Here is a 27,998-nt window from a genome sequence, read left to right as displayed (position 1 = left end):
TGCACCCAACGACGCCAGGCTGTGGCCAGCCCCTCTCACTTACTGCGCCGTCATCCTGGCCACGGACTCCAGGTAGCAGTAGCCCGCAGCGGTGAAGTTATCCCGGTACCTGCCCATTTCTATCGCTTCCAGCCACTCTCCCACCGAGCTGAAGGCCGGGAAGGCTGCGAAGGAGCGCTCGGCCAGGGGCACGGCGGCACCACGAGACCTGAGGACAGACAGGGCGGTGAAGGGGAGCGGGGACGGCGCACAGTGGCGGGGACCCGCAGGGAAAGGGACAAGAGGGTACCTGGCACACGGCGGGGGCTGCGGGCTCTGCACCATCTTGCTGAGGACGTCGTGGATGTGCGAGAACTTGGGGCGCTGGCTGCGGTCCTTCTGCCAGCAGTCGAGCATGAGCTGGTGCAGGGGAGGCTGGCAGTTCGCCGGGGCCGGCAGGCGAAAGCCGTCCTCCACCGCCTTCATCACCTGCAGAGCGGGGCAGAAAGGCGAGGGGACAGCTCTGAGATGCCAAAATACAGACTGCACCCAAACCTGGCAGCTGGGAGGCCCTCCCTCCTCACCGCCAGCCACAGCAATATCACCATCGGGCACGCAGCAGGGGACTCACATCCTGGTGGGACATGTCCCAGTAGGGTCTCTCGCCGTAGGACATGACTTCCCACATGACGATGCCGAAGCTCCACACGTCGCTGGCCGGGCTGAAGTGGTGATACTGGATGGCTTCGGGGGCTGACCACAGCACCAGGCTCTTCCCACGCTGGCCGGGCAGAAAACGGGGTGAAATGGTGTTGTCACATAGGACAGGAGAAGGGAGAGGCTGACACACGTGGTGGCCCTTCGGTGCAACCTCTCCCTGTTTCACAGCTTGTGTAGCACGCACGGGTTTCATGCTAAGAGAAAACTTGTGCCTCAATTTGCTTTAAAATGGTCGTGCAACAGTATGCTACATGGGAATGTGAGTTCTGAAATATTAATGGGAGAGAGAATGGCTCTGGGAAGAGCTGATGGCATTTTACACATTAATATTTAACAAAACCCGTCTCCGAGCTGCACAAACACACAGTCCCTGCACCCCAGCTTGCTCTCCTGTAATTAGCCATCCTGTACTCCACCTCTGCAGATCCCTCCAGATGCACTGGGCAAAGCAAGTGACAGACACCGCAGCTAATTGCAATTAACAGGGGGGAGACCTCAACCCCAAAGCCACAGCTTGGGCTCCCTGCACCCAGCAGGCTGCTCCGTGCCCACGCTGGCACCGAGGGAAGGTTTCTCTCATCCCTGCGGGCACAGCAGCCGAGCTGTGAGCCGCAGCACTGTGGGATGCTCAGCACTTGGTTGTGCTTCGCCAAGGAGTCTACAAGGTAGGGATGCTTTCCCTAAGGTGTCTCCCTGGAGCTTGTGATAAAGGCTAAAAAAATCATATCGCAAGACTCTTTCTGCCATCAGCCTGCTCAGAGCTGACAGAAAACCACAGCTCCCGACAGATTGTGGGGCAAACCCCGCAAACAGGCTCCTCTCCTCGGGATGGCCATGCCTGGTGCTAGGACACAGCACCGGGAACCTGTGGCCGTGCCCACCAGCTGCTGCCTCCCTGGAGCAACGCTCCCTGCAAACAATAAGGGCTGGCCTGACTGCAGAATCGGTGCTTTTTAAAATATTAATGCCTGGTTAATGCGACATGCTAACAGATTCAGCTGATACGGGGCGAGCTGATGAGGCGTGAGCGTGAAGCGAGCAGGACTTCGGTCCTTAATTGAAAACGATGAACTTCATTATGAGTGATAAAATAGACATAACGAAGCCTGAGGCTGCCCTCTGCCACTGCCTCCGGTTCGCCCCCACATGCACGGATCACTGCTGTGGGGCAGGTCCCCGAATAAATGCATTCATTTCCAGTTGGGAAAGAAACTGTTACGATGCAGATCCTTCCTCAACGCTCAGAGCAGGCTGCGAGCCTCCCCAGCGCTGCCAGGAGCCAGTCCAAGGGATGCTGGCCATGGCCAGGCACGGACACCAGGGGACATCTCTGCAGGTGTGCCATCAGCATTTTGCTTTTGGGAAGCACTGGAAATTGAGTTTGGAAAAGCCTCTTACCATGGTGCTGAAGATGGTCTCCATCTTGTCTTCTTGCGGCTGCCTGAAACCTGTTATTTTGCACGCCAGGCTGCTGTTCACGAGGACCTTGTGGGCAGCCAGGCTTTTATGGATGTAACCCATCTCTGCCAGGTACTTCATGCCAGAGGCAATCCCCTGCAACATGGTGATGAGCTGGGTGGATGTGAACTGTCCCTCGTGTTTCTGCAAAGAAAATAAATAAACAGATAAAGAGGAGGAAAAGCCAGAGCTGAGCAATGCCTGTTGAAGCCCGGCGGGTGACAGAGCCTGGCGGTTCCCACCAGCTCCACAGCACTCACCCTGAGGAAAGAGTCCAGCACTCCGTTCCCCATGTACTCCATCACTATCATCATGGTGTTCCCTGCACGGACAGACAAGGAGCACTGCGTGAGTCCTGCCTCCTGCTGCAGGCAGCTCCGTGCCGGTGGTAACGGAAACACGGAGCAAACCTCCCAGCCCTTAAACCTTAAACCTCCCCTCCAAATAGAAACGTTGTGTATTTGACAGATTTTCCTTGTGGGATTTTTGATGCATCCAGCCTGTATTGTAAACTCCACCACTGAGGCAACAACCAGAGGAGCTTAACACGATCACCTACTAGGGATGGGTGAGAGGGGACTGGCAAATCCTGCTGCTGAGCCCCACCGATGCTTTGGCACCGCTGAACCTGCAGCTGCTGCTGGAAGCATTGCTACAGCTCACCCCAGAGGAGCTCGCAGTGGAAGATGCTCCACGTTAAAGACACGGTTCTCTCTTCCAGAATTATTGGGAGCAGGAGCATGGGACCCTGAGAGCCGCGCCAGGCTCACTGTGCTGCCAGCAAGGCTCGGGGAGGAGCAGGGGTCTGGCACAGCATCACCAAACGGGCTGAGCACGGTGCGAGCAGAGGTTTGGTGGAAGGGTGAGCACCTCCCCTGCTGCAAAATGCAAGGCTGCCTGCACACGAGACATTGCAGTTAAAGAGCAGGCACTGCCGGCATTAATTAAGCATGATAAAGCGAAGATCCGGCTAACAGGAACGGAAACACGGTCGCCAATAGGAAATTCTCATTAGCTGGAGAATTCATCCTCATTTCCACGGTTGCTCTGGAAAGCTTGGTACAAAGATCGTGACACAGACACAGGCTCACAGATAGCCCGCAGCTCATACACAGACTCATCAAAGAGAAGGACAAGATGCTTTTAGGGACTCTGCGCCTCTTGATAAGCTGAGATTAGAAAAAATACGTTATTAATTTACCAAACTACACAAAAGTGACCAGCTCAGCCCCAGACTCAGGACAGAAATACTTCCTTACCTAATAAAAGAGCTGGTTCGAGGCACGTGCTCGCATGCCTTTGGATTTCCACGAACATCCATTTACCAGCAGTACCGAGCACAGTGCAGCGAGCACTCCCACGGGGGCCGGGAGCAGGCAGCCTCATCCGTTTTACTGACAAAATCCCACTGCAATTTGCTTTTATTAAGAGCGCGCTGTTTTGCTGCTAAACCAGTCCCGCTCCCCGGCCTTATTAATCGAGCTGTAAGCATTTTATTAATCATCGGCATGCTAAAATAGCTAATAGGTGAGGAAACACTTGATTTCCAGAGAGCAACAGTTTGGCACCTGCAGCAGCAGGTCATCGCTCTCCGAAGCAGCAGGTTCAGCGCACTGCCTGAAATCCACAGTGGATCCCTAAACAGGTCAGCATCCTTGCTGCCTTCTCCCAGGAAAATCAACCCAAAATCTCCTCGAGCACCACGCAGCAGCACTCTGCCCGCCGCGCACCCCACCGTACACCCACCAGCCGCTGCTGCAGGTCAGCCAAACGCCTCCTTCAAGAGGTTACAACACTCATTTCTGTGCTTTGCCAGCAGCATCGGGTATTTTTTGAGCATGAAGCACACGACTGCACCGTTTCCATGCTGATGGAGTACCGGAGCCCGCTGACAGTGGCATCATGCTGTCAGGGCTCTTTGGAGAGCAAGGTGCTGGCAGCACGGCTGCCAGCATGCCCAGACGCTCCTGCCACATGGGAAAGTTGCTGGGAAAAAAGAAATTAAAGCTGCAGAAACGCCCTGTGGGAAAAACTCTAGAGCATTTTGCATGCCGTGTCTCCATCAGACAGCACCGACATCGTGTCTGTTGTGGAAGTGCTTTAATTATCCTGTGTGAAGGCCACTGCACATCCCCTGACATTGCTGGACGCCCCAGAGCAATACCTGCAGGCGGGGCAGCTCTGTGCAACCCCACAACCTCGCCCTCTGAAGCAGGGAGAGAGAAAAATGGAATTTAGCAGGCTGAAATGACAGGGCAAACAGCAGGTTGGAGATACTTAAAAAATAAAATAAAATCAAACAACATCCTACAGAGAGAGCTCATTCGTCCTTTCCCAACACACTGGAGCAGGCAGGGCTTGTCAGCAGGTACTAACAGGGTAACAACCCAAAAAAGGAGTGGGATTTGCTTCACTTCTCCTGGAAATTTACACAGGAGCCCTCCTCCAGCATGCCAAGCCGTCCCACACGGCACGAGGCCCCCTTTACCTCTGGTGATGACCCCCTCCAGCCGGATGACGTTGGCGTGGTCGAACTGGCCCATGGTGCACGCCTCGGCCAGGAAGCAGCGCTGCTGCTTCGCCGAGCACCCGGCCCGCAGGGTCTGGATGGCCACCGGCAGCTCCCGCTTGCTGGGCAGCTTCAGGCAGCCCCTGCAGATCTCACCGAATTCCCCTGCACGGCAGAGAGATGTTTTAAGCAGCGCCCGCGCCATAAAATCCCTCGCCTTCCCAAAGGGTCACCCTGGCATCGCTTGCATGTCTCTCCCTCGTGCCACACTGATGTTTTTCTTCCAGACCAGGAAAGAAGGAGCTACCTGAAGCCATTCCTACGGCTCCCTCGAAGCCTCGAAACACATACTGTGTTTTTTTTTCCAAGAAAAGAAGATCAACCCCCAGCCACCAAGTTCATGCTCCCCAGACCCAGCCCGTTCTGCCCCCAAGCTCAGCAAACACCAGCTCTGCATTTCACAGCAACAAAGCACCAGCACCAGGAGCGTTTCTGCAGCGTCTGAGGCTGAGCATCCTGCTCCTCACTTGGCAACAGGTGCTACCAAGTTCGTAACACAAAAAGCCAATATTGGCTTTATAAGAAAAAAAAAAAGTGTACATCTGAAAAGCTTTCCTAATTTCAAAGCCAGGTACTTGTTAGGTCAGCAGTGAGACAAACACAGTCTGAAATTCTTTGCATTTAAACACTTTCCGGACTAATTTCTTTCTTGATCTTTCAAACACTGATTTGTTTCTGAAAGTTATGTGGGATTATGGCCTCAGCTGCTCCACCCAGCAGCTACCAGGAAGACTTCTTCCACTTCCACCGCTGCCCTCTGAGCTGGTGGGAGAACCCTCACCCCTGCCCTTCCTCCACCTCTTCTTTTTCCATAGCTGAATTTCTCTTTAGGGAGAAAAATGACAAAGAATAATCGTGTTTCCCGTGTTCTGGCGCACATTAGCGATTAAAGCTCTAGGGCCCGGTGTGGGGATTTTAATTTGCTTTTAAGTTTTAGGCAGTGAGGCTGATGAAAATCAATAAATCATTAAGTTCACATATTTATAAATAGTTCCTGTGCTGCTGTCAGCCTGCCCAGATGCAGATAATTACTGATGCTTTCTAGTGTGCGCCTCAATCCGTGGCCTGTACTTGGTGCCTCAGAAAAAGAAACAGGGAACAAGAAACCCAGCTCCTGGACAAAAAAGCAGCCCCGTTCCCCATGGGATCATGGCACTGGGGAGGAGCTATCCCAGAAGGTGCTGGTGAGGTGGGCAGCTCGGGAGGTAGGAGGGTGGCAGCAGTGGCATGAGGCTGCCAAGGGGGGGGACAACCCTGTGGGGACATGTGGAGGGGCCGCGAGGGGCAACCTGCCTGTCCCGATGATCCTCTCGATCTTAATGCTAGCGTTATCCAGCTCTTTGGCAAAGAGGTGCACGGCCTGCATGGGGTCTTCACACGTGTCAGGGTCGATGTACGTCCGCCTGGTGGGTATTTTAACTGCAGGAGAGCAGGGGAATACAAAAAGAGCATGAGAGAGGCTCGCCTGCCTGGGATGGGGTGGCTGCTGTGCTCCCCTGGCTCTGCGCTGAGCAGAAACCCTCCCGTGGGCAGTTCAGTGCCCTTCACGATCAGGTGAAACAGCCAAAATGCATCCCAAGAGCACGATGGCTCTGCTGCTTTTGAAACACTCCAGGGAGCAGAAGAGCCTGCGTGTGCTTAACGGGCATATGCCAGGCATCAGCTAAACTCATCCGTTCTGGCATTAGGATTTCCTTTGACAACTGTTGTCTGTACAATTACTGCTGCTCAGTAACCAAGAGTAGCCCCAGAAAACAAAGCTGCCTTCTCCCATGGCCGTTCGGAAAAAGCTGACAGAATAATTCATGTGAGCCAGGGGTTGCTGAGAGCATCCCCAACTCCTGGGCATGCCGGGGACCTCTGTGAAGGACGGACGCCGGCGTGGGTGCTGCTGAGCCCAACGCCCCCAGGGAGCATCGCTGTGCTCAGCCCTGCCCTGGGACAACGCAGGGTGACAACGCCTCAACAGCAAGGGATCAGGGCAGCAAGAAATACAGGGGACCCCACCAGATGTCCTGATCATGGCCACACGGTACTTACAGTGGAAGTAGAGCTCCTCGTCCCCGTCCTGGCTGGCTTTGCTGTACCCACACTGTCTGCAACGAGAATCGGGATGGCATCAGCGCCGGGAGCAGCCTCCCACGGGAAATCAAAGCCAAACACAACCCAGTGCCCACGCTGGGGCTCCTGGGCACAGCTTTGGACAGGCTCCAACCCACACTTCCAGCCCCTCTGTGTTACCCACGCTGCCTGCTCACGTCTCCTGTGGGCTCAGCACCACGGGGGCTCTGCTTGGGTCCCCCTCCCACCTCCTCCACACCATCACGCCGCTCTGCTCACCTCCTCCAGACCATCACGCCGATGACCATGGACACCAGCACCGTCAGCCCCGCGATGGCCACCACGGCGATGATGAGGACAGGGTTCTGCTCGCTGGAGGCCACTGTCACTGCCGGGAGGGAAACAGAAGTGTCACACAGCTCCCAGGGCACATCCCCGGTCCCGCATCTCCCTGTGACAGTCTGCAGCCTCCAGCAAAGCTGGGGGACAATTCCCCAGCAGTGCCAGCCTACTTCTCCCCATCCACACAAGGATTCACGCCCTGGACCAGTTCTCAAATCTCAGGCCGGTGTCACCAGTCAGCACTAAGCAAAAAGTTCCTGCTTGGTGGGGGGAATGATTTAAAATCGATGGCTTACCTATGGGTTTCCTTCACCACGCCCATCCCTCCCCTTCCTGCTTTTTGCAAACAGGGGCATTAGAAAGCTACATTCTATATAAAGTTTTTATTGGCTTCAATTCATTCTGAAAATGTCTTCTGTGTGGTAAATGGATGCAATTTAAAGCCCTGTTAAACACAATCTGTGAGAGTCGTACTGAGCCAGCCATCTCAGGGCTTTCATTTCGAGCCAGGGTAGGTTATTAAACTGAAACCCTACCATCTCTCCAAGCCCTCTTTTAGGCAGTGAAATAAGATGCTTCTGGCCTATGGTTATGAATGGAAACTGTGAAAAGTAAAACCCCAGCAAATAACCCCAATGCTGGCTGCCCTTACTCAGCCACGGGACAGAGAAGCTGAGTGCCTGGGGCACGCATCCTGCTCCAGATCTCTGCCCGAGCTGCTCTTGTGCCCCCCTCTGCAGCCACCCCGGCTCTGTAGCGCCTGCCACAGCTGCACAGAGCCTGGATTGGCATTGTCCCCTCTGTCCCTGCACTGGTGGGGACTGATGGGCTCCCCTCTGGTGCCTGCTTGCTGGTGACATCTGCTCTGGTGCTAACACAACACCAAGGGAAAGCAAAATCCACTCCACGGACACTCTCTTAGGTGCTCCAAAAAAAAAAAAAACAGAGATGGTCCCCAGTCTCCAGAGCAGAGCAGAAGAGCCACAGACCGACTGCCCTCGCTGATGCTGCACGGGAAGGACACAAACCTCCAGGCCAGGCAGACCGGCAGCAGCAATCGTGTTAAAACAGAATGGGAAAATGCAAATAAAATCAAGTCCTGGAAAGCACCTGCTCTGAGATCCAGGGTGGCAAAATGAGTCTCACTCAAAGGGGAGAGAAACCCACAGTGTGAAAGCAGCAGCATCGTGAGCAGGAGCATCCTGTGTGCGCGAGGGACCACGAGCATCGCCGCCACTCACGCTCTGCCAGTGTCTCCACTTCAATACTAGGGCTGTAGTTGCCGTAGTCCTGCGAGGAAGACGTCCGGATTTGGAAGATATAGAGGGTGCCAGGCTTCAGGTTATTGACTGTCACAGCCGTTGATGTGGTTTTCACGGTCGAGTAACTCTGATCCCTTTGATCCTGCAAAATGATGAGATGCCCGAGATTGGCTGGGACCAGCAGCTGCGCCACGGTCCCGCCAGCCCAGCCGCACCTCCGCCTCGCCGCCAGGTCCCAGCAGCACGGCCCGTGACAGAAAGGATGCGTTTCCTAGATGGCTCCATAATAGAAATTACATGGATAAGCCACAGGAAATGGCAGGGCCAGATGATGTGCTCTGCAAGACAGGAGGAGGATGGGGTGGTGGGGAGCAGCTGTGTTCCTACACAGCTCCTTTCCATCCCTCCTGCCCACCCTGCACTGCCCCAAATGCAGGGGCTCAGCTGCTGGCACCCTCAGACCGTTTCCTACTCCCCTGCTACGGCTTCTCAAGCCCCAGTGAGAGCAAACAGACCTGCTCCTGCTCCAACAGCATCCCCCCATGCCATGCCTGCAGCGGAGATTTTATCTCAGCATTGTCACTGCCCCACCTGATGGGTTTGATCTACCAACCACACACAGGTACCAGCAATTTCTTGCCTCAGGTGGCCTGGAGCTGTGTGCGATCCCTTCCACCCACTGCACACCAAGACCAGCCTTGGATGCTCTCAGCGCTGCATGCACACAGGAAAGCAACTGTGCTGGGCAATGGTGCAGGGCTGAGGACGAGGTGCCACAGCGAAATGTGTGCAAACATACCGACCTGCTCTGCTTAACACAAGAGTGAAGCTGTGGGGAGGTGTTTCTGAGCTCCCTGCGCTCGGCTGGCACATCAGGGAAGAGCCCGGCTGGAGAGGGCAGGGAGCAGCCGTGGCTGCAGGGTGCTGAGCTCCGGGAGCTGCTGGCAGCAGCAGCAGGGATGCTCTCTTGGGAATAAATAAGCGTGCGTTAGGACACACTGAGTAATCTCAGTTGGCAGATGCATTTGCTAATGGTCCTGTTCCCCGGGCTTTTATTCCCTTGCCCAGAGACCTGAAGATGTCTCTGCTTTGACCAAGGGAGAACGGCGACAGCCAGAGCCTTCGTGCAGCTAGCAGCAGGCTGGGCTCCGGACCAGCCCCGCGCTCTGGCACGAGGCACGGCGGTGGCAGCGACACATCCTGCCGCTCCCAGGGCCGGGGATGTCACCGTGAAATGGGTTTTCTGTTTGATGTGCTCCTTCACTCGAATCTCCGTAGTTCAAGTATGGCTTTAAAAGCATAGATTAGGAACTAAGTTGATTTTCCTGTCAGCATCAAAAGCCTCATTGCAGTGAATAATTGCTAAACTGTAGTTTAAATTTTCTACCCAAGCAGGATGTTTCCTCATTTCACATACCCTGAGTATCTTGTTGCTGCAGCCCATTTGCAAAGGAATTACCGTATTATGCTCAGCGCTCGCCCTCACTCCCAGATTCCTCCTTTCAAATCTATCAGATGCTGAAAATCACATTAATATGAATCAGCTTCAAGGTAGCTTGTTTCTAAATACAGAATGCCAACATGTCACCTGCACGCTTTGCTTGACATGCAATCAGTTTCATAACGAGCCTGAGCACACGCAGATAAGGTAATTTGCGGAACTGTGTCATAAACTGCATTTATTTTGATTTAGAGCTTTGTCCCTGCTCTCTGCCCACTGGTATCTCTTCTAAAATTCTCAGCCCACTGTGTCTGTCAAATAAGAGCTATTTTTTGAATTAACAGGCTGTCATAAAAATGTTTCCTCGTGTCCCCTCCAGTGTGCCAGGCCACTCACAGCTCACTGAAGTTATGGGTTTGGTGGGACTCGGTCCTAAAGCAGTGAAGACCACAGGTCCAACACTTTCTGAGAGAACAGGCTATGAATATAGGTGTCATCTCATCACAGATCTGGAAAGACCGTATGGTTTATACTTCCTAGCTGGCGAATGGCAAGCACCCAAACCTCGGATTTCTAATATTCTTGAAAAAAAGCCATCCAAAGAATGAATGAACGCGAATTATTAGCTTTACTCTTTCTCCCAGGGAGATGTCAACATTAGGACTGGATGAAATCTTGCTGCACAGATGGGGTAAAAAAAAAAAAAAAAAAAAAAACACTAATTAAAATAAACTCTACAAATAACCCAAATTTCCTAAAACTTACATAAGCAGATTGCATAAGGCTGTTGGAGAGGAAAAGCCTTTACTGGCACCCGTTGGAAGCGCTCCTGCCACTCTTAGGTGCCAGTAAAATCATCGCCGTGCCGCAGTCCCCGCGTGTATGTCCCATTTTCCACCGCACCCTGTTTAAGCTGCAGGGTGCTGACAGCAGCAGGAGCACGGCCACAAGCAGAAGTATTTGGGATGCTGCATGGGCAGAGGTTGGGTACATCCCCAGAGCCCTACCTTCTCGTAGTACTTGACCTCGTACTCGGTGCTGTTGGTGGTTGGGAAGCCCGGCTCCTGCCACGACAAGGAGATGCTCTTCTGCTCGATTTTATCCGTGCGGATGTCGGTGACGGGAGTTGGCGCTGGAAGAGTGCAGAGGAAAAAAGGGTGATGGCAGAGGCAGAGCATCCCCAGCACCCACCCCGCAGCACAGCCTGCCTGCCTGGGGACACCACACTGCCAAGCCTGGGTTGCCTGTTAGGAACAGCCAAATTAATAACTGCAACGAGGAGAGCACGGGTTAGAGGGGATTTTATCACGATCCTCATGTTCATGGCCTCTTCTTTTCTGCTTTTGTCCTCTGTTGTCACGGGAAAAAATTCAATAATTTGAATGGCTGAAGAGCATGCACCTTGTGCAGACTGCACTTTCCTCCCTCTGAACCAGGGCTGGATTAGAGCAAACTCCCCGCTGGTGATCATCCAGCAGGAGAAGACAGTCCAAATACAACTGCTTTAGGAACTGGGCAGCAAGCAAGTCCAAAAAAAAAAAAAAAAAGGCCGACCCTATGCAGAATAGAGACCGTGGGCTGGTAGGAGACACCAAGTCCACCCTGGTGCCCTGGGCAAGCTCTCCCACTCGCCATCCAACCCTCCCAAAAGCTGGGAATTGGGCAGAGCTGCCTGCCCTGCCTGCTGCCATGCCCCAGAAGCCGGCTGTTTGTTTCTAGCTAGCACGCTGCACGCTGGATCCTCCTCCCTGGCCTTTCTGCTCCCATTTAGCTCATCTCCCTATGCAGGATGCACTTGCCAACTCTTCCTGCTTTCACCACGCCGGCTCCTTCCCTGAGTCCCTTCTCGTGCCTGCAGCCTGTCCCAACACCCCAGCCTTCCAGGCCAGTAAAAAGTTGGCTGAAGCTGCCAGAGCGTCTGCAGCATGGCTGGAGCTTGCCAAGGAAGCGATGCTCACCCCGAGCAAGACAGAAGCAGCACGGACGCGATGCTCTGCCCATGGCCAGCACACCCACTGCTCGCTCTGTGAGAGCAGGAAGGATACAGGAGATGCTAGGGCATCAGTCTTTGCTGCAGAGGATGCTCCTCAAGACAGACATTGCATGCTTTAGTAGGGAAAATAAAATCCGTGCCTGGTGCTTCTTTTGGAGCCCTAGTTTGCTCTGGATTAATTAGGAAAAACGACCTCCCCATGCCTAGGAAAGCCTTCCACCTGTGTCACCCTTCAAGCATTAGGGGCCTGAACAGAGCAGAGTAAAGCCACTTACACCCACAGCCCTGTGGCAGGCCCAGGGAAAGATGTGTGGGGAATGAGCTGTTTGCAGCCTCCCCTGCTTCTCCATCAAAGCAGGACCCCGGCTGCCCCACCGGGACTCCCATGGAGAGGAACAAGTCCCTGGAAAGTAAACTTAAGTATCTGTGAAATTTCATATTTATTACTTAGCTCATTAATCTCTGCTGCAGAAAAACGTCCTCCTGATGTTTTATTCATGACGATTTGCTCCTTGATTCCAAGTCCTCTCGACTCCTTCTGAGAGCACGAGGACCTGAGCTGCAGCCCCGCACACCGAGGGGTGAGCAGGGAGCTCCGGGCTCGTGCCCACGGCCCCTGCACGCTGCTCCCTCCTCACCGCGATCTGCCTAAACACGGTTTGACATTTTAAAAAATAATTCTCCGAGTAAATACGCTGGCCCCAGAGCTGACCTTTAAGGGGATATCAAATTGTTCACACGTAAAGAAGGAGGAGCAAACTCATTCCAGCAGCACGAAGCAAGGCAAAAAGGTTGTTGGCAGCCCCACCAGGCCAGGCAGAGCACGCTCCCGAAGCCAGCCTGACACTTCGCTTGGTTTTTTGCTCCTGTAAACTAAGTTAAGTGCTCCTTGCTGTTTTATATGATTCCCATCAATAAGACATCACACGGATGCCCTCCTGTATCTCTGTATCCAGCAAACGGACTGAGAAAACCTGAACAAGTGGTCCTGGCTGTTAACAAAGCCATCAGGAGAAATCACGCTTGCTGAGTGCTTTGCCATGGAGCAGCACTCGTGGCACACGCCAGGAAAGCAGGGACCAGCCTCCAACACGCTTAAAAGGGATTAAAGAAAATCACACAGACTATAAAGCATTTCACACTGTGGAGAAAAAAAAATGTGTTGCCCATCAATATTTTAAGCTCCCCTAACATCGCCTCTATTCTGAAAAAGCAAACATTAAATTATTCACCACTCTGCCTGGTTTTATACACTCCACTCCGTTGCATCTGGGTTTCCTCCTCTCCATTAGCCGCTGTGCCAGCAGCAAAGGCACAAAACCAGGCATGGGCATCACGTCCTGCCTGGACAGCCCGCGGCGTCCGAGCAAGCGTCTGGAAGGGATGAGTGCCACCGAGGACGTGGAGGCTCCAAGGCTGGGACAGACAGTGGGCTTGCAGCCCGTTGACTCGTCTTTGTCCTGAGACAGGAGCTTTAATTATCTGGTTTAAGTGTCCATTTTGTGTCCATTAATAACGTGGTAATTGAGCATCGCTCCCTGCAAACAGCAGGCTTCAGGCAGCTCCGTCGGGGGAGGCAGGGGTCAGGAGCTGAGCGCTGCCAAACCCACAGCTACAGCACGGATGGAGGTGATGCCCTGAGGTCAAAGAGCCAGCGAGGAAAGACAAAGTCACGTCAGAGCTCAGGCAGGGGAAGATCTTTGCCCAGACAGAGCTCGAGGCACGTGGAGATGCCAAGGCAGTGCTGTGAGTCCCCGGGGAGAGCTGACGGGGAGCGACTGTGCTCTGGTGCAGACCCCTTTTCTGCTCCACCCCATGGCATTATGCACGCCAGGGCCCTGATTAGTGCAAGCACTAATTGCTTAGAGGCAAAGCCTGACTGACCGCAGGGTTGCAGAGCGGAGCAGAAGCAGCAATTTGCACCTGTTAATTCGTGTGAACCGGCACCAGAGAGCTGCACACCAGCATCCCAGAGGTGCCCGGGAAGCCTGGAGAGTCCAAGCACGTGGCAGAGCACAGGGCAAGCTCCAAAGAAGCAGGGAACCTCTAAAAAATCCCATGCAGGAGCTGCTGCAAGGCTCCAGTGCCACTCACTGCCCCTCCTGGGGGCTCTGCTGGGGTGCACGGAGCAGCCTGCTTCAGAGCCCCCCGTTCAGCATCATCCCCTTCTCCACTATCCCAGAGAGGAGAATGCCTTTCTGCACTGGCTGCATTATTAATCTGCAACGGATTTAAAAGCCCTTTAAGATAGGAGCCGATCCCTGCCGGGAATATAAATGACATCGTCCCACAGCGTACATTTACATAGCTGATGCTGCTCCACTCCTGCAGGTAAACAGCTCCGCTCACTCCTCAAACATTTTTGTTTAGTCCCATGCTGGGGCCAGATTAGAAAAAACATGGTATTAATTTTGCCTCCTGCAGACTAAATAGCATCTTTTCTTTTCCCCTGCAAATACAATGAACAACTGCTAATTCCCTCTTGTGAATGCTGAAGGGGAAGGGCAGTGTGAAAGCTGCACTTAGAGCTATATTTAGAGGAGCCGGGATCTGACAGCTAAATAGGGTCTTGTTTCTTTGTTTAATTTTTCCTCTGAATCTGCATATCTGGAGCCAGAGCCTTCCTGCTGCTGCCAATGACATCCCTGAGACCATCGTATCGCAGCCATGAAAGAAGCCACCTCTGCTTCAGGCATCCCTGAAGTCTCGCTTTCTCCTTATCTCCAGCCCCATCCGGCACTCCTGCGCTGGGCTCGAACAAAGAGCAGCCCCAGGGCTCCGGCCAGCGGGGCAGGAGAAAGGAGCAGCTCCAGCCTGGGAAGGGACACCTTCAGCAGCAAAGCACTCGAGGCTTTCAAGAAGCTTCCTGAACCTCAGCTGCTCAGCTAATTCTGAGCCACCATCTGCATCCGGAGGCTTGACAGCTCGACAAGCGACATTGATTTGGAGCAGATTACAAGATTAATTATGCCATATTCTTTACGCATACTTCAATTCCTTCGGGAGTATATACAGCGTGGAGTAAGGGGCTGAGATTCCCACTTACCCAGATGAGAAGTTGTACTGAAGAGCCTCGGAGCTAAGGCACGGGCTGGTGTCACAGACTTGTTGCTTTGTTCCCTTTGGAGGACAGGGACCTGCTGCCCTTACCCTACCTCCTGTCCCAGGCTCTGCCCTGCCACCCACACAGGAGCCTCTGCAAAAATCCCTTGTTACCAGCCCCCGTTAAGCTCTTCCCTACGCTGGCTCAGGAATAACCTGGGCTCCAGGACAGCTCTTCCCAGAGCAAAACCTCTCCCTGAGCAGCACCGATCCTAATGAGGAATGACACCTCTGCTGAGGGTGCCCTGCTGAGGGTGGCACAGCGTCCACCAAGAGGATTCACGGAAATGATGATAGGGGAGAAAGCAACAACACAGGCAAAACCATTTGATCAAGCGGTGGGAAAATTATTTATAACAAGATCAAAGTTTAATCCCTTCAGATGAAATTGTTGGCCAATTCCTGCCAAGAGGTACGTGAGGATCATCCGTCTCCATTAACCATGGCTTGGCAAAGGGTTTTCATGCAAATTAATAACGCGGCCACAGAGGAGCAGACAAGGACGCGACAAACCAACGCTGCTTTTCCCCAGGCACAGCCGACAGCTGAGCAGAGAGCAACACCCTGCAGTCAGCTGGGACCACAGGCAGAAGGGATTCTCGCTTCCCCTTGTGCTAAGGGGACACAAATTGGAACCTCAGGTGGGACGCTTACTGCCAGAAATTGTGCTGTGGGCCAGCATAGAAAACAGGAAATCATTTCTGTTCCCAAAGCGTAACTAATATCTGAGTTACTCTTTAGGAACGGGCTGAAGACGTTGTCTATTTGAAGGTATTATAGTGACCTGTAACTCATCCTGCAGCCAAAGCCCTCACAAGTGTCTCGAGGCCACCAAGGGCAGTGGGTAACAGGGATGAGCACTGGGAGCTCCTCCAGCACCACATCCTCAACCCCCTGACCGTACCTGCGAGCCCGGTGGAGACGTTGACCTCAGCGTACTGCTGCCCTGCCAACGGGCTGACAGCCGAGACGCCGTTGAGGGCCGCCACACGGATGGTGTAGTTGGCGTGAGGCAGCAGGTTCACCAGCGTCACGGTGCGCTCCACCAGGCCCGTCTGCTGCGGCACGAAGCCCACGCCGCTGCCACACTGCTCGCAGCCGCCCCGTGCAGCAGGGCAGCGGCCGCACCACAGGCTGTAGGTCAGGTCGCTGCGGCCGCCAGCATCCGCGGGGGCACTCCACTGCAGGACCAGCGAGGAACGCCGCAGGCTGTAGACGAGGTCCCTCGGGGCCGATGGAGGACCTGGAAGGAGAGGGACACCCGTGGTGAGGCTGCAGCTCGAGTGCTGGGTTCAGTTTTGGGCCACTCAGCACAAGAAGGACACCGAGGTCCTGCAGTGTGTCCAGAGAAGGGATACGAGGCTGTTGAAGGGACCGGAGCACAAGTGCTATGAGGTTCGGCTGAGGGAACTGGGGGTGTTTGGGCTGGGGAAGGGGGGCTCAGGGCAGAGCTCATTGCTCTCTGCAACTGCCTGGAAGGAAGGGGTGGGGGGCTGGGGGCGGCCTCTGCTCACAGGGAACTGTGCCAGGAGCAGAGGGAACGGCCTCGAGTTGTGCCAGGGGAGGTTCAGGCTGGAAATGAGGAGACATTTCTCCTCAGCAAGAGCGCTCAGGCGTTGGGACGGGTTGCCCAGGGAGGTGGTGGAGTCCCCGTCCCTGGGGGTGTTCAGGGAGAGGTTGAACGTGGTGCTGGGGGACAGGGGCAGGGGGTGGTAGTTGGACCAGATGATCTTGAAGATTTCTTCCAACCTTAACGATTTTATGAGCTGCCTTGGATCAAGTGTGAACCTACGGCTTCTCCACATCTGGGGTTTGGAGCCATCAGCAGGGACACTGGTGGTGGTGGGGTGAGCCCAGGTCCTCATGCAGCAGCCACAGGTGGGCTCTCAGGATGGAGGACCCCACAGCAGGCTCCTCACTGAAGGAACGTGCTCTGAGCAACCAGCCCCAGCTCACAGAAGGTGTGGGCAGCATCCAGCCGGGCTGGGCACCTCTCCCCGCCATCTCAGCCAGGCTCAAGCCCAGCCACCCATGGGCAGAGCGAGCTCCTCACCACTGCACAGGCACCTCTATCACATCCATCACTGGAGGAGCTGGCGTCCAATTCAATTAACTAGAGGCCATTTAATTAAAATCCGCAAACTATATTAACTACATGACTGAACTCTAGTTTTACCAGTGAGTGCCTGCAAGCCTGCCTGTGTGTCCTCCTCACCGGCCCTCAGCCTCAGCCTGGGAGCCCCACGGAAGAAGGAGACCCCTCCACGCTCCCCGCAGTCCTGCCCTCTGCTTTACAAAGAGCCTTTACTCTTCAGCGAGACGTACGCGTGCAGGAGGCAGACGGAGGGTCCGACGGGGACCTGGAGTAGTTCTTCTGGCACGAGCAGAAGGTGGAGGCTTCCTCGTGGGTGAAGCTGTGCTCAGGGCAAGGAGAGCAGAGAGGAAGACGGAGCGAAAGCTTGTAAAATCCGGGAAGGCACGCTGGAAAGAGAGAGAGGGAGTTACAGAAAGAACAGCACGAGCAGAACGGGGCCCACAGCTGATGACTGCACTGCCCTGTTCCCTGGGATGTCCTGTGCCTGCTGCTGGACAGCAGACATCACCCTCTGAGCTACTTGCTATGGGTGTTTGTGTGGTCCCAGCACCAAGGGAGATACTCATTTGGTTTGATCCACAATGGACATTTCAATGCTGTCCCTTCGTGCTGATCTCCAGGGCTGTGGGACTCTTTCAAGGGGCTGTAGAGGCACAGGAGGAATGATATCCACTGGCTGGACACCAGCAGGAGCGATGCATGAAGGGGGCTGGAAGCTGTGTGGGGATTTGGAGGAGTAGGCAGCTGCAGAAGGAGGCAGGATACAGCAAATACACAGCTTAGTGTGCACAGTCAGGTAAGCAGAGCAGAAATTACACGGGAGACGCAGCAAGACTTAGCAACAACCCAAAAAGGGGAGGAATACGGCAAATTGAGAAGCTGGAGAACTCATCAGTCACCAGAGCTTCGTGCAGAAACCCAAGCCACAAGGCCACGTCGCTGGCAGCTGCGGCTTCATCACTGCAGATTATGCAGCAGTCACTGCAGGCAGTGAGGTATGTACCAAAGCCAAACGACAGCAGCAGAAATTGGCTTTTGTAGGCCATACACAGGCTTCCTTTATCCTTTGAAAAGCGTCTTTGATATTCATACAAGTAAGTGGTTCGCACAGTGGTCAAGGATTTGCTTGATCTTTACCACAAGCAGCACGCAGAGTACAAGTAATACCCCTAGCAGGACACCCAGGAGCTAGTTCCGCATGGAAAACGTGTTATTTTACAAAACCAACAGAAAACAGGCTGCAAAACCCCATAAAGCAGTTTGTTATAGCTTCAGTTTGACCTTAAAACAACACCTGAAAAGGAAGCAGCCTGCAAACAAATGCATTCTGCTTGGCTTCATCTCAGTGGTGTGGGGCTGCTGCCTGCTACCCCTTCATCAGCTCCTCGAATATTCGGGCTTGTGAAGTTCCTGGACGAACAGCTCCCTGCACACAGTCCCCTCTCTCATCATTTTTAAAGAGTTGGCTGCTGAGCCCGTTCCTTTTAAAGCAGATTATTCCAGCGCACTCCGGTTCATTAGCTTTCTGCATGACATAAAACTGGCAGCTCCGGCTGTGATCTGAGGACAAAGCACCAGGCAGCACCGGGGCAGGGAAGATTCTTGCACGGGATGCTGAAAACGAGCGAACGTTTACGGGGGACGTTATGTCATCTGCCTTTAGAAATTCAGTGCACTCTGATCGTGGACAGGGGGGGAGCCAGCACTGCTGCTGTGGCTCCTGCTGGTCCCTTCGCCCCCGGCTGCTGGCACAGGGACAGCCAGCTGCTTGGCAGAGCCACGAGCAGCAACGCACGGGAGAGATTTCTGCTTTTCTTACGTATCAGATGCAGCCCTTCAGAAGCCACCTGAAAGCCTTGAATCTTGCCACCCAAGCTCTCTGCCACCCGGTGCAAGTAAAGCCCCCAGAAAGCAGCAGATTTGGCCACCTCGAGCCTAGTCCAGTTGTGCCCAAGTAACGAAGAGAGGCTTCCGGGTATCTGGAATGGAAATCTGCATTTTCCAATAGATGGGGACTCAATGCTACATTTCTATAGTAAAACTGAATAGTAAAACTGTTAAAAATGGAGAAAAATAATTAAAAAAAAAAAAAAAAAAAGAGCCCAGCATGGTACTGAAGAGCCCACAGCTTTGCATTTGCCTCTCCCAGTTTGCAGACTGCACGCCTCCAGGACCAGATAAAGATGACCTTTAAAAGCACAGGCTTGACAAACACAGCCGAGGAGTAATATTAAGACGGCGTGCCATAATGCACAATAAATGTCATTCCCTACTTAGGGTGCTAGATAACACACACAAAACTAGCAGGTGCTTAAATTACTTCCAAAACTTCCAGCTTCCTCTTAATATTTGAGAAACCAAAGCAAAGCTACTGTTACACTAATAAGCATAGCAATGTATTTAGCTTGCATTTCCTTCGGTTCAGCTGTACTGACCACAACACGGGGCACAAATACCATCAGCCAGGGATCCCACAGCGCTTCAGGCACGCCGTGGTGTTTGCACGCAGACCCCAGGCTGGGCTGAGCCCCCGCAGGCTTCGGTGCTGCTCATCCATTGCGCTCCACGGGGAGAAGCTGCTCATTACGGCATCAAAGCCTGAACGCCAGCATCATGTTGCTGCTCGTACCCTTTGTCAGGCGGAACAGAAAAATCAATCTTGTTTACAAACTTGATGGGACCTGAGCAGTAAAAGCAGTGGATATACGGCCGTCATAGCCCAGAGTGAACGGCGAGCCTGGCAGTCACATAAATTTGACATCTCGCGTTAGGAAATTGAACGTTTTCAATTAGAAGCATCTTTCAGGCAGTTCTTCCCTGACTTCTAATAGCTAGGAGAAGTAAGCGTACAAAAGCCTCTCTCAGCCAGTATGTCAGCTAATAACTGCGTGAAACACCTCCGTTTGTACTTCCCAGGATCACAGGCACCACGACGCTGTGGGGCTCAGCCCCAGCTGCTGCACAGCCCCAGGTACGATCACAGCCACCCCTACGGAGGTCTCACCCCGCCTGCAGGGCTGCAGGCTGGCAGCCCACAGCCTTTCCCTTCTTTTCAGTCTTCTCCAGATCAGGACGAAGAAGAACTCCCCTGACCTTCCTGCAACACATATCAATGCCCAAACGATTTCGAAGCTGCCAAATTCTTTAGTGAAATCACAGCCAGTAACAAGGAGTGCTGCAATCTCGATCCTTTCTGCACACTTGGTAATTTTGTTCCTTTGTTCCCATGCTCCAGAAGGAGAACAAAAGCACCCTGGAACATTTGATGCGTCGTACGTGCATCTCAGTTTCTTTTCTCAGCTAAACTCCCTGTCTCCTCCACCTCATCTCATAAGTGTTTCTGTCGGACCCCAGCTGTTTTAGGCATCCCTGTTATTTTGCACTGCTCATTTTTTGCGCTGGGTATGTGACAGCTCTCGAGGGAACAGGCCATCAATTTATAGAATGAAATTCTTTTTTGTACACAATCTTCTATCCTTGCCCTCTGCTACTATCACAACTTAATTATTAAATAATAAAATCCAATAATGCCTCAGCTAGGAGCCAAAGAGAAGCAGCTGGGTGGGTCAGACAAATTAATTGCCTCTCTCCTTCTCCATCATCTCTGCCCACGCGAGATGCTCCCCATCCGCCAAGCATTCCTGATTTGTCTCACCACCCTCCCTCCTTGCTCCCACACTGCATGCACAGCCCAGCCAGCAGCAGCACAAGCAGCGTGGATTCGTGCAGCAGGCTGGCAGGTAAGCTGGCACGATGCACCCCCGGGAAGGGTTTCTCTTACAGACACATCTGCTGCAGCTCCCGGACACGAGTAGACGACTCTATCAAAAGCCAAAAGCAGCATCCTCTCCCACACACAATCCTGGCCATGGGGAGAGCAGGGGCAGTTAGGGTCGCAGAGAAGCATGACGAGGACATGGTTTCCTAGTCAGCTGTCACGGGACAGCTTTAACTCCCCCTCCCCAGCAGCACTCAGGCAAATCCACCCCGCAGCACCACGAAGCCTGCCCACTCGAGTCCCCCAGCACTGACTCCCAGGCAAAACCTCCCTCTGCAGCCTGGACCCTGACTCACAGCCCCAAGGGATGGGGGAGGCTCCCCCACCAGCAAGGACCTCGGCATTTTCTAAGCTGCAGCAAGCTGAGGGTACAAATTTCGCCTTTAAAAATAGCGAGAGAGATCCCTGGCTGAAATCCTGATTTCATCGGCAGAGAGGCACTGGAGTTTGAGCAGCTTTATCTTGTTAATTGATGAGCGGTGATTAAAAGCGACTCACTAAGTGCATCAGGCAGGACAACTGACTGCAGCTCTGCAAGCTGCGGACTTGATTGCAGTTTCTGTTCAAGTGAAGCATGGCCAAGATTTTGCATGCAGCAGTGAAATGAAGTTATTAATCACCCCAGCTGTATTTACCAGCTGGCCAGTAGCCTGTTATGAGGTGCACTTATGAAACCCATCATTGCGACAGTTGACTACCTCCAACAATTAATTTAACCTTTGTTTTCTTTATGAAGTACAGGACCAGTGACCACGCTCGAGCAGGGAAGCTGGGGCAGGACAATTGCACAATTTGCAGAATCAAACAAGAAAAATAGGACTGAGAACAGGGCTCAGGTCTCTGGAGGTTCAGTCATTCACAGCCAAAGACAGAAGCTGAACCTTCAGGATTCACAGTCTTCCTTTGCAAATGTTGGTTTGTACACACAGAGGAAAATAAAAGGTTTTTAACCAAGGGAGAGCAAAGGACTGAGTCCTGCCCCAGAGCCTACTGTGCAGGCACAGCTCCTGCAAGATTCACCCTGTGGAGCGGATAAGCTCAAGGCAAAGCTGCTGTCAGAGAGCATCCCGCAGCCCCACGGCTGCCCCATGCAACCTGATGGAGAGCAGCACCCAGCAGCACGCCTCTGCCTTGACTGCGTTGGCAGCAAGTGGCCTCTAGGAAAAGGAATCCTCTGAACGAGCAGAGACCTGGGTGAGCCTCCCCAGAGGAAACCAGAGCAGACGCTCGCCAGCTCGGTCCTGGCACACTCAGCCCCCACATCTCCTCCGACACGACTTCTCTGCAGACGTCCGTCATGTCTGTCACTTCTGTCTGTCTGTCTGTCCGTCCTTCCCCAGGCTCGCACGAGTGTCTGCTGCTCCGCCTAACAGAGCAGCATCGGCTGCAAAATGTTTTGTGAGTTAGGCAGCGGGCTTTAACAGACACATGCCAGGAAGGAGACAGTCACTGACACCGCCCCAGACAAGTCAACAGGGCCCAGCAAAACCAAAAATCTATTTTCTGCAGCTTATCAGGCTTCTAATTAAAAAGTGTTCATCATTTTGCAGAGAGGAAGGGGCCAAGACCTAAGCAAATACTGCAGCTTAGCATAAAATATTGAGAGAATGAGCATAGATGGGAGATTAAACACTAGGTGGAAATTGCATCGTATCATGGATTTAGGAATAAAGCTACTTAACCTGGGCAACTTTGCGTTAATGACAATACAAAAATCAGACAAAACCTATCAAACACTTCCTGCCTGCCTCCATCACTGGAAAAATGTGTGTGCATGTGTGTGCAGGCGTGTGTTTATGTCTTCGCCTTCCCAGTCACGCTGCGCGATGCCAGATCACATGCAGGCTCCCCTTTGAATGGCAAGCTTTAGTTTTTACCCAAAGTTAAAAGCACCTACTGCGTTTTCGCTCGAGCAGAAAGCTGCTCAATAGCACGCTTCATCTCAGCTCCAACAGCTTCAACCACAAACACTGTAATGCAACTGGGGTGCACAACGAAACGCCCTCTGGGTTTGTCTCCCTCTTCCTCTCGGAGAGCCTCGGATGCACCAAGTCCAGCAGGAGGCTTTACCAGCAGTCAGAGGGCGATTGCTTTTCTCCTAACCACATTAACACAGCAGCTCCAGGAGATGCTCCCAGCCCTGCAGAATGGTTTCCTGCTGCCCCGTATGAAGCGCCTGGGCAGCAGGAGGAGCTCACCAACACGGCCACGCTCACCCCTCCATGCTGCCTGACACCACCTCCTCACGTCAGGCTTTGGCAGCTCGGTTTTTGCCCTCTCAGCACTCAATCTGAATGCTTCTGATGAGCTCTGCCTCTTTGCTTTTCCACCCAAGCTGTCTCAAGCCAGCTTGTTGACCCACAAACCTTGCAGATATCCAAGAACAAAGGGAAAACAGGGAGGGCACTGCCCGAGTTCGCACTATTGAACTTTCTCATGTTGCTGAATTCCTGCAGATAGCGGAAGAGCCGCGTGCTTGCCAGCAGGAATCAATAACGCCTGCAGTTTCACCCAAAAACGCCTATACAGTCATTTATAATTAACACTACAACTCGGTTGTCTTCCAAAATCAATTCCTTTCCATTTTTTTTGTCAAGAAATTGTATTTGACAAAGTTCATCCACTTTTAATGCGTGTTAATTTTCTCTGCTGGAATACGCATCCAGGAGGAGGCTGATCAGGAAGGAAAGCAGCCAGGTAGGGGAGCAGCTGGGGCTGAGGAGCGCAGCAGCAGGACCCCACGTCCCCAGCAGCCTCCAACACCCGCTCAGCATCTTCTGAGGCTTTTTGGGTCTTGCACCAAACACCAGTGGCTCCCAGGGGAAGAACAGCTGCATCCCCATCATATACTGGCCGCTGGCAAGCACTGGCATGCACCTCCCGGGGCTCCTCCATCCCACAGCAGTGTGGTTGGCCTCAACACAGGGGTGCAGCATGTCGAGGCACCCCAAAAAAAACAAGGTTTCCCCCCAGAGAGCGACCAACTCGGAGGACCAGCGCTTCCTGAGCCGTTTGGTTTGCATCCGACAGTGGTTAAACGTCGCCTTGCAACCATCAAAATAGGACAGGAAAAAATATAACACAAAACTCTGCGTGTTACTTATAAGGGTCTCCACTCCTCCTGGCAGCACAGTTCTGTCACTGCTCTTTTGAGGATTTCCTTTCCTACCCTGGCAGCCCTTGCAAAGATCACAAGGAGACAAGCTCTGGAGCACCTCCTCCCAGCCCCTCTGCGTTCTCACCTCCCCTCACACCTTCACTACAATCTTTTCAGCCCTCAGGGCTTGCTTTTCCCAGAGGTTTTTCTTCCAACGCTGTAGTCGGGTTTTACAAATCCTGTCCCATGAGAAATATTAACAGCACATCCAGAATCACTTCCCCTGCAGGGCTGAAACACGAGGACACCCCAACAGAGCGGCTCTGCGCCGCAGTGAGGGCAAAAGCTAAAAAATCCACTCCCCTTGGTGTGGAAATGCAGCTCTCTGTGCAGATGGTGCACACAGACATTATTTCCAGGAGGACCAAGAAGAAATGTGCCCGTCCCTGTGATTAACACACATTAAGGTACGGACAAGCCCTTCCCGAGCACCAAGGAGCACCCTCTGCTCATGATGCAGGTTGCCAGCAACCAGCACACGCCGAGCCTGCGTCCGTATCCATCCCTCCTGTCTGTACAGACTCACTTTCTGCGATCACCAGTCATATAAAATATGAAACTGTCCTCACTGCCATTTCTCACAGGAGCTATTGCCAGGCTGACCCGCCCCCCCTCCGGACCAGGCTGGCACATCCAGCCCCCATCCGTCTTAATTCCATTATCAAGCCGAGCAAGTCACTGGTTATTATGTTCCAAACATTTCATCGAGACGTCAGCGGAGATGCTCTTTATGTCAGCACAGCAGGAGTGACAGGGAGAGGCTTTGTGCAAAAGATGCCCGCATGCCCCAGGCACCCCGGGGCTCAACACCCAGGGGAACCTCTGGGTGACCCAAAAGCTTCTGCACGGGGTCCACAGCACCTGCTCGCCCCTCCTGGGGCTGGAGCAGAGGGGCTGGGTGCCCCCATGCATCCATGGGACCCTTGCTGCTAATCAAGCTGCCCCAACACCCCCCAGCAGCACCCACACACTCAGTGCCCACCCATCCCACCCCACCAGCAGCAGGATTTGGCCACGCAGGCGGTTGTCCACTTCTCGGCAGCCTCAACAGCAGTTCCCATCCTCGGGGCTGACTTTTGGGTCTTCTGCAAACTTTTTGGCAGGGAAGACACCAGCCGGGAACACCCCTCGGGCTCTCAGTACCAAGGAATCGACACCGGGAACCTTCTCCAGGAGGGCGAAGGAAAGTCAGGCAGCAGCCCGAGCACTCAGCCTCCGCTGAGCTGTTTTTTCTGCTCAGGTGAGCACATCATTTCTCGTGCTTTCTTTACGAGGTGATCCGGCAGCTGGGTGTGCAGCAAGGGCGGGCGCAAGATGCGAGACGATGCCAGCCTGCACCCTGCCCACCGTCACCCTAGGGAGACGACGGCTGCTGTAAGCTCTGGCAGCAAATCCGCTCAACCCAAGGGACCCTAAAAGCCAAAAGGTGGGAGCTGGGCCCTAGAAGAGCAGGGCAGCTCAGCCTGGAAGAGATAACCAAGACGATGCTGCGCTGAACTCCATAAAATCACTAACAGCGTGGAGAAGAGAGTGCTGTTATTCAGCGTTTCGCAAAACACAAGGATGAGGGTGCAGCTAATGCAATTATCAAGCAGCAGGCTTCAAACAAACAAACAAACAAACATTCCCTGCATACAGCATGTAATTAAATTAAACCCCAGACACAGACTTCGGAGCCTTTCCCATCTCAGAGGGCTGGTTTCCCTGAGCACTGCAGCATCATTCTCCGGTGCTTCACAATTGCTTCTTTTTCTCTCCCTCCCCCCCCCAAAAAAAAAAAAAAGCTCAGCATCCATGCTGATGCCCTGGAAGGACGGCTGTCAAGGAGCGCACGCAGACAAGGACAAGTTGCCCCAAAGCAGACAGGGCACCTTGTGCAAAAGACAGCGCCGGGGTGAAGTTCCAGCGGTATATTGAGCTGCTGAAAGCCTTGTCAACACGTGGCCTCGGGTAACAGAGAGGCTCCTGCCTTCCCCGTACATGCTGGGTTTGCAATCTTGCCTCGTCTTATTGCAAAAACTGTAATCAATACTGTGCAGGCGGCGAGCGATACCGTTACAGAGCCCCACTGTGAGGAAGGGAAAGAAATCTTGTCCAATCTCCTTGCCTGGGCAGGAGGGACGGAGTCAGCGGGAGGGAGAGATCGATACGAGCACCGGATCAGGTCCCCGCTCCTCTCATCTTGGTGCCCTACCTACCAGGATGGGTATTCCAGGCCGTGCCAGTCTGAAGAGTATTCAAAGGCAGTTTTTCTGCTGATTTTTTTCTTTAATAACCGTTTTTCAATAATACTGCTCAGCAGCCTTCAGTCCAACGCACTTCCAGCATCCCTGAAACCTTTAGGACAACACTACTCTATAATTTTAGCTCTTGTTAAATAATTTGAGAAGTACTGAAATGAAAACCTATGTCCAGAGGCTAGATCTTTGTGCGTCTCCAACAATGAGCTCTTAATAGCTGAAATTAAATTCAGTGATTTAGTCTAGAGGAAAATTAAATACCCAAGTATATTTAGCAAGGCAGGCCTGAAATATCAAAATTCATTCAGCACCAAGAATACACTCGCTCGAATTCAGTGCCACAGCAGCACTGGAGAGAAACTCATCGCTATTTATGCAGGAATTTTCCTCAAGGACACGCTAAGGCAGGCACATCCACTGAGCCAAGTGCAATTTACTGTTGTCTTTCCCAGTTCCCTGCTGCACCTCCCAAATTACTCCCCTGCCGAGGGCTGGCCGACCCGCGTGTCCAACGCACCCCACTCCTGCCAAGGGCTTCAACCCATGCACAGCTCCCTTCGCCGTGGGCAAGACAGGTTTCCCTCTGTATTTCAACCAAATAGTGGGTGTCCATCCAGCAGCCAGGTATCTATAACCTTAGGCCTGACAAGAATCCCGCAAACGAATTGTGATGCTTGTAATTTTCTGAGTAGTTTGCTCTAAAATTAAGTGTCATAGAGTAATTTGTGTCTGGCTCTGCCACAATTTCCATAGCCATAATTATTTCAGACACACTATAATACAGCAATATAACATTCAATCCAGAATAATAAATATCTCCAAGCTTGATCATTACTCCAAAAAGAGAAAGCATATTTTACATGGGCGTTTCATCTGCACAACTGATGGGAAGCGGCGTCTACCATAAGGCATCACAGCTTCCCCGGAGGCTGCTAATGGCTGCAGGGAGGCGGATATTCCAAACTCATTCAGCACCACGCTCTCCACACCTTACAAATGGTCACTTTGCTCCAGCCGTGCTCTGCTACAACCCAAGACCCAGAAGGTGAAAGCCAAACCATAATTCAGGGAGGAAACCGAAGCGTAAATTTCCTCCCCAACTCCTCCTTCAGCAGCATTTACTCCCTCGGTTTTACTCCCTCAACCCCTTCTTGATGCACTGCCCTCGTTTCACATCCATTTCCACCAGCACGGCCACGGTGCACCCAGCTCCAGCCCCGATGAGCGCCGCTAAATCTGAGCTTCAGCTCCGTCCCGCGAGCAGCACGTGGCTGTGAAGGATGGAAGCAAAGCCTAGTGCTCGCTGCGGAGTCCCAGGAGAAAAAAGAAATTTATTATGCATAATACCCTGGCATCAGTCAGAGGATAAAATAAACTCCAGGAGCACACGCAGGTTTGTAAGCTAATGTATAAAAGATGAAACAAATCAAGAGCCCCAAGCGCTGTGCATTTGGATCCATCTTTTTTTGTACTTAAATGGAAAAGCAGACCTCAGGCTTCAGGAGGTATCTTTGTACTAAATAGCAGAGTATTGCAATTTTTTATCCTAAATCTCTTTAATTCTCAATCAAACTACTTATTTTCCAACTGAAGACACTGTAGAGGCACGATGTTTTGACGGGATATGCACAACAGGGGGATGACACTTTACCAGCACCACTTCCCACTCCCACCCCAAGCTTTTGCTCAGCAGGAGCGAGCCCTGGCCAGGCAGAGCACACAGACGTGGGCTGGGAAACATGCACGTTATGTGCTGTGCTGTGCCAGAGCCTGGATCCCTTTTTACACCAGCAGGTGCATA

General features: G+C 52.9%; 1 protein-coding gene across 3 annotated transcripts in view; it reads right to left on the bottom strand.

Annotated features, from left to right (window-relative positions):
• Positions 1-27,998, bottom strand: part of EPHA10 (EPH receptor A10) — a 36,342-nt gene that overhangs the window by 681 nt on the left and 7,663 nt on the right. Inside the window, exons 4-16 of one of the 3 annotated variants that reach the window (XM_032202296.1) lie at positions 17,253-17,408; positions 15,832-16,170; positions 10,840-10,964; positions 8,371-8,533; positions 7,067-7,175; positions 6,767-6,822; positions 6,020-6,145; positions 4,646-4,831; positions 2,418-2,479; positions 2,098-2,301; positions 611-760; positions 290-468; positions 44-208 (exon numbers count right to left, since the gene is read on the bottom strand). In XM_032202296.1, the coding sequence (XP_032058187.1) occupies positions 44-208; positions 290-468; positions 611-760; positions 2,098-2,301; positions 2,418-2,479; positions 4,646-4,831; positions 6,020-6,145; positions 6,767-6,822; positions 7,067-7,175; positions 8,371-8,533; positions 10,840-10,964; positions 15,832-16,170; positions 17,253-17,408 (2,020 nt within the window). Of the gene's footprint in view, positions 1-43; positions 209-289; positions 469-610; positions 761-2,097; positions 2,302-2,417; positions 2,480-4,645; positions 4,832-6,019; positions 6,146-6,757; positions 6,823-7,066; positions 7,176-8,370; positions 8,534-10,839; positions 10,965-15,831; positions 16,171-17,252; positions 17,409-27,998 lie in introns of all 3 variants that reach the window. The other 2 variants (XM_032202297.1, XM_032202298.1) reach the window with 2 other exon arrangements.

Source organism: Aythya fuligula, chromosome 23, assembly GCF_009819795.1.
Source record: "Aythya fuligula isolate bAytFul2 chromosome 23, bAytFul2.pri, whole genome shotgun sequence".
Lineage (NCBI taxonomy): Eukaryota > Metazoa > Chordata > Aves > Anseriformes > Anatidae > Aythya > Aythya fuligula.
This window is presented reverse-complemented; position numbering and strand designations above follow the sequence as displayed.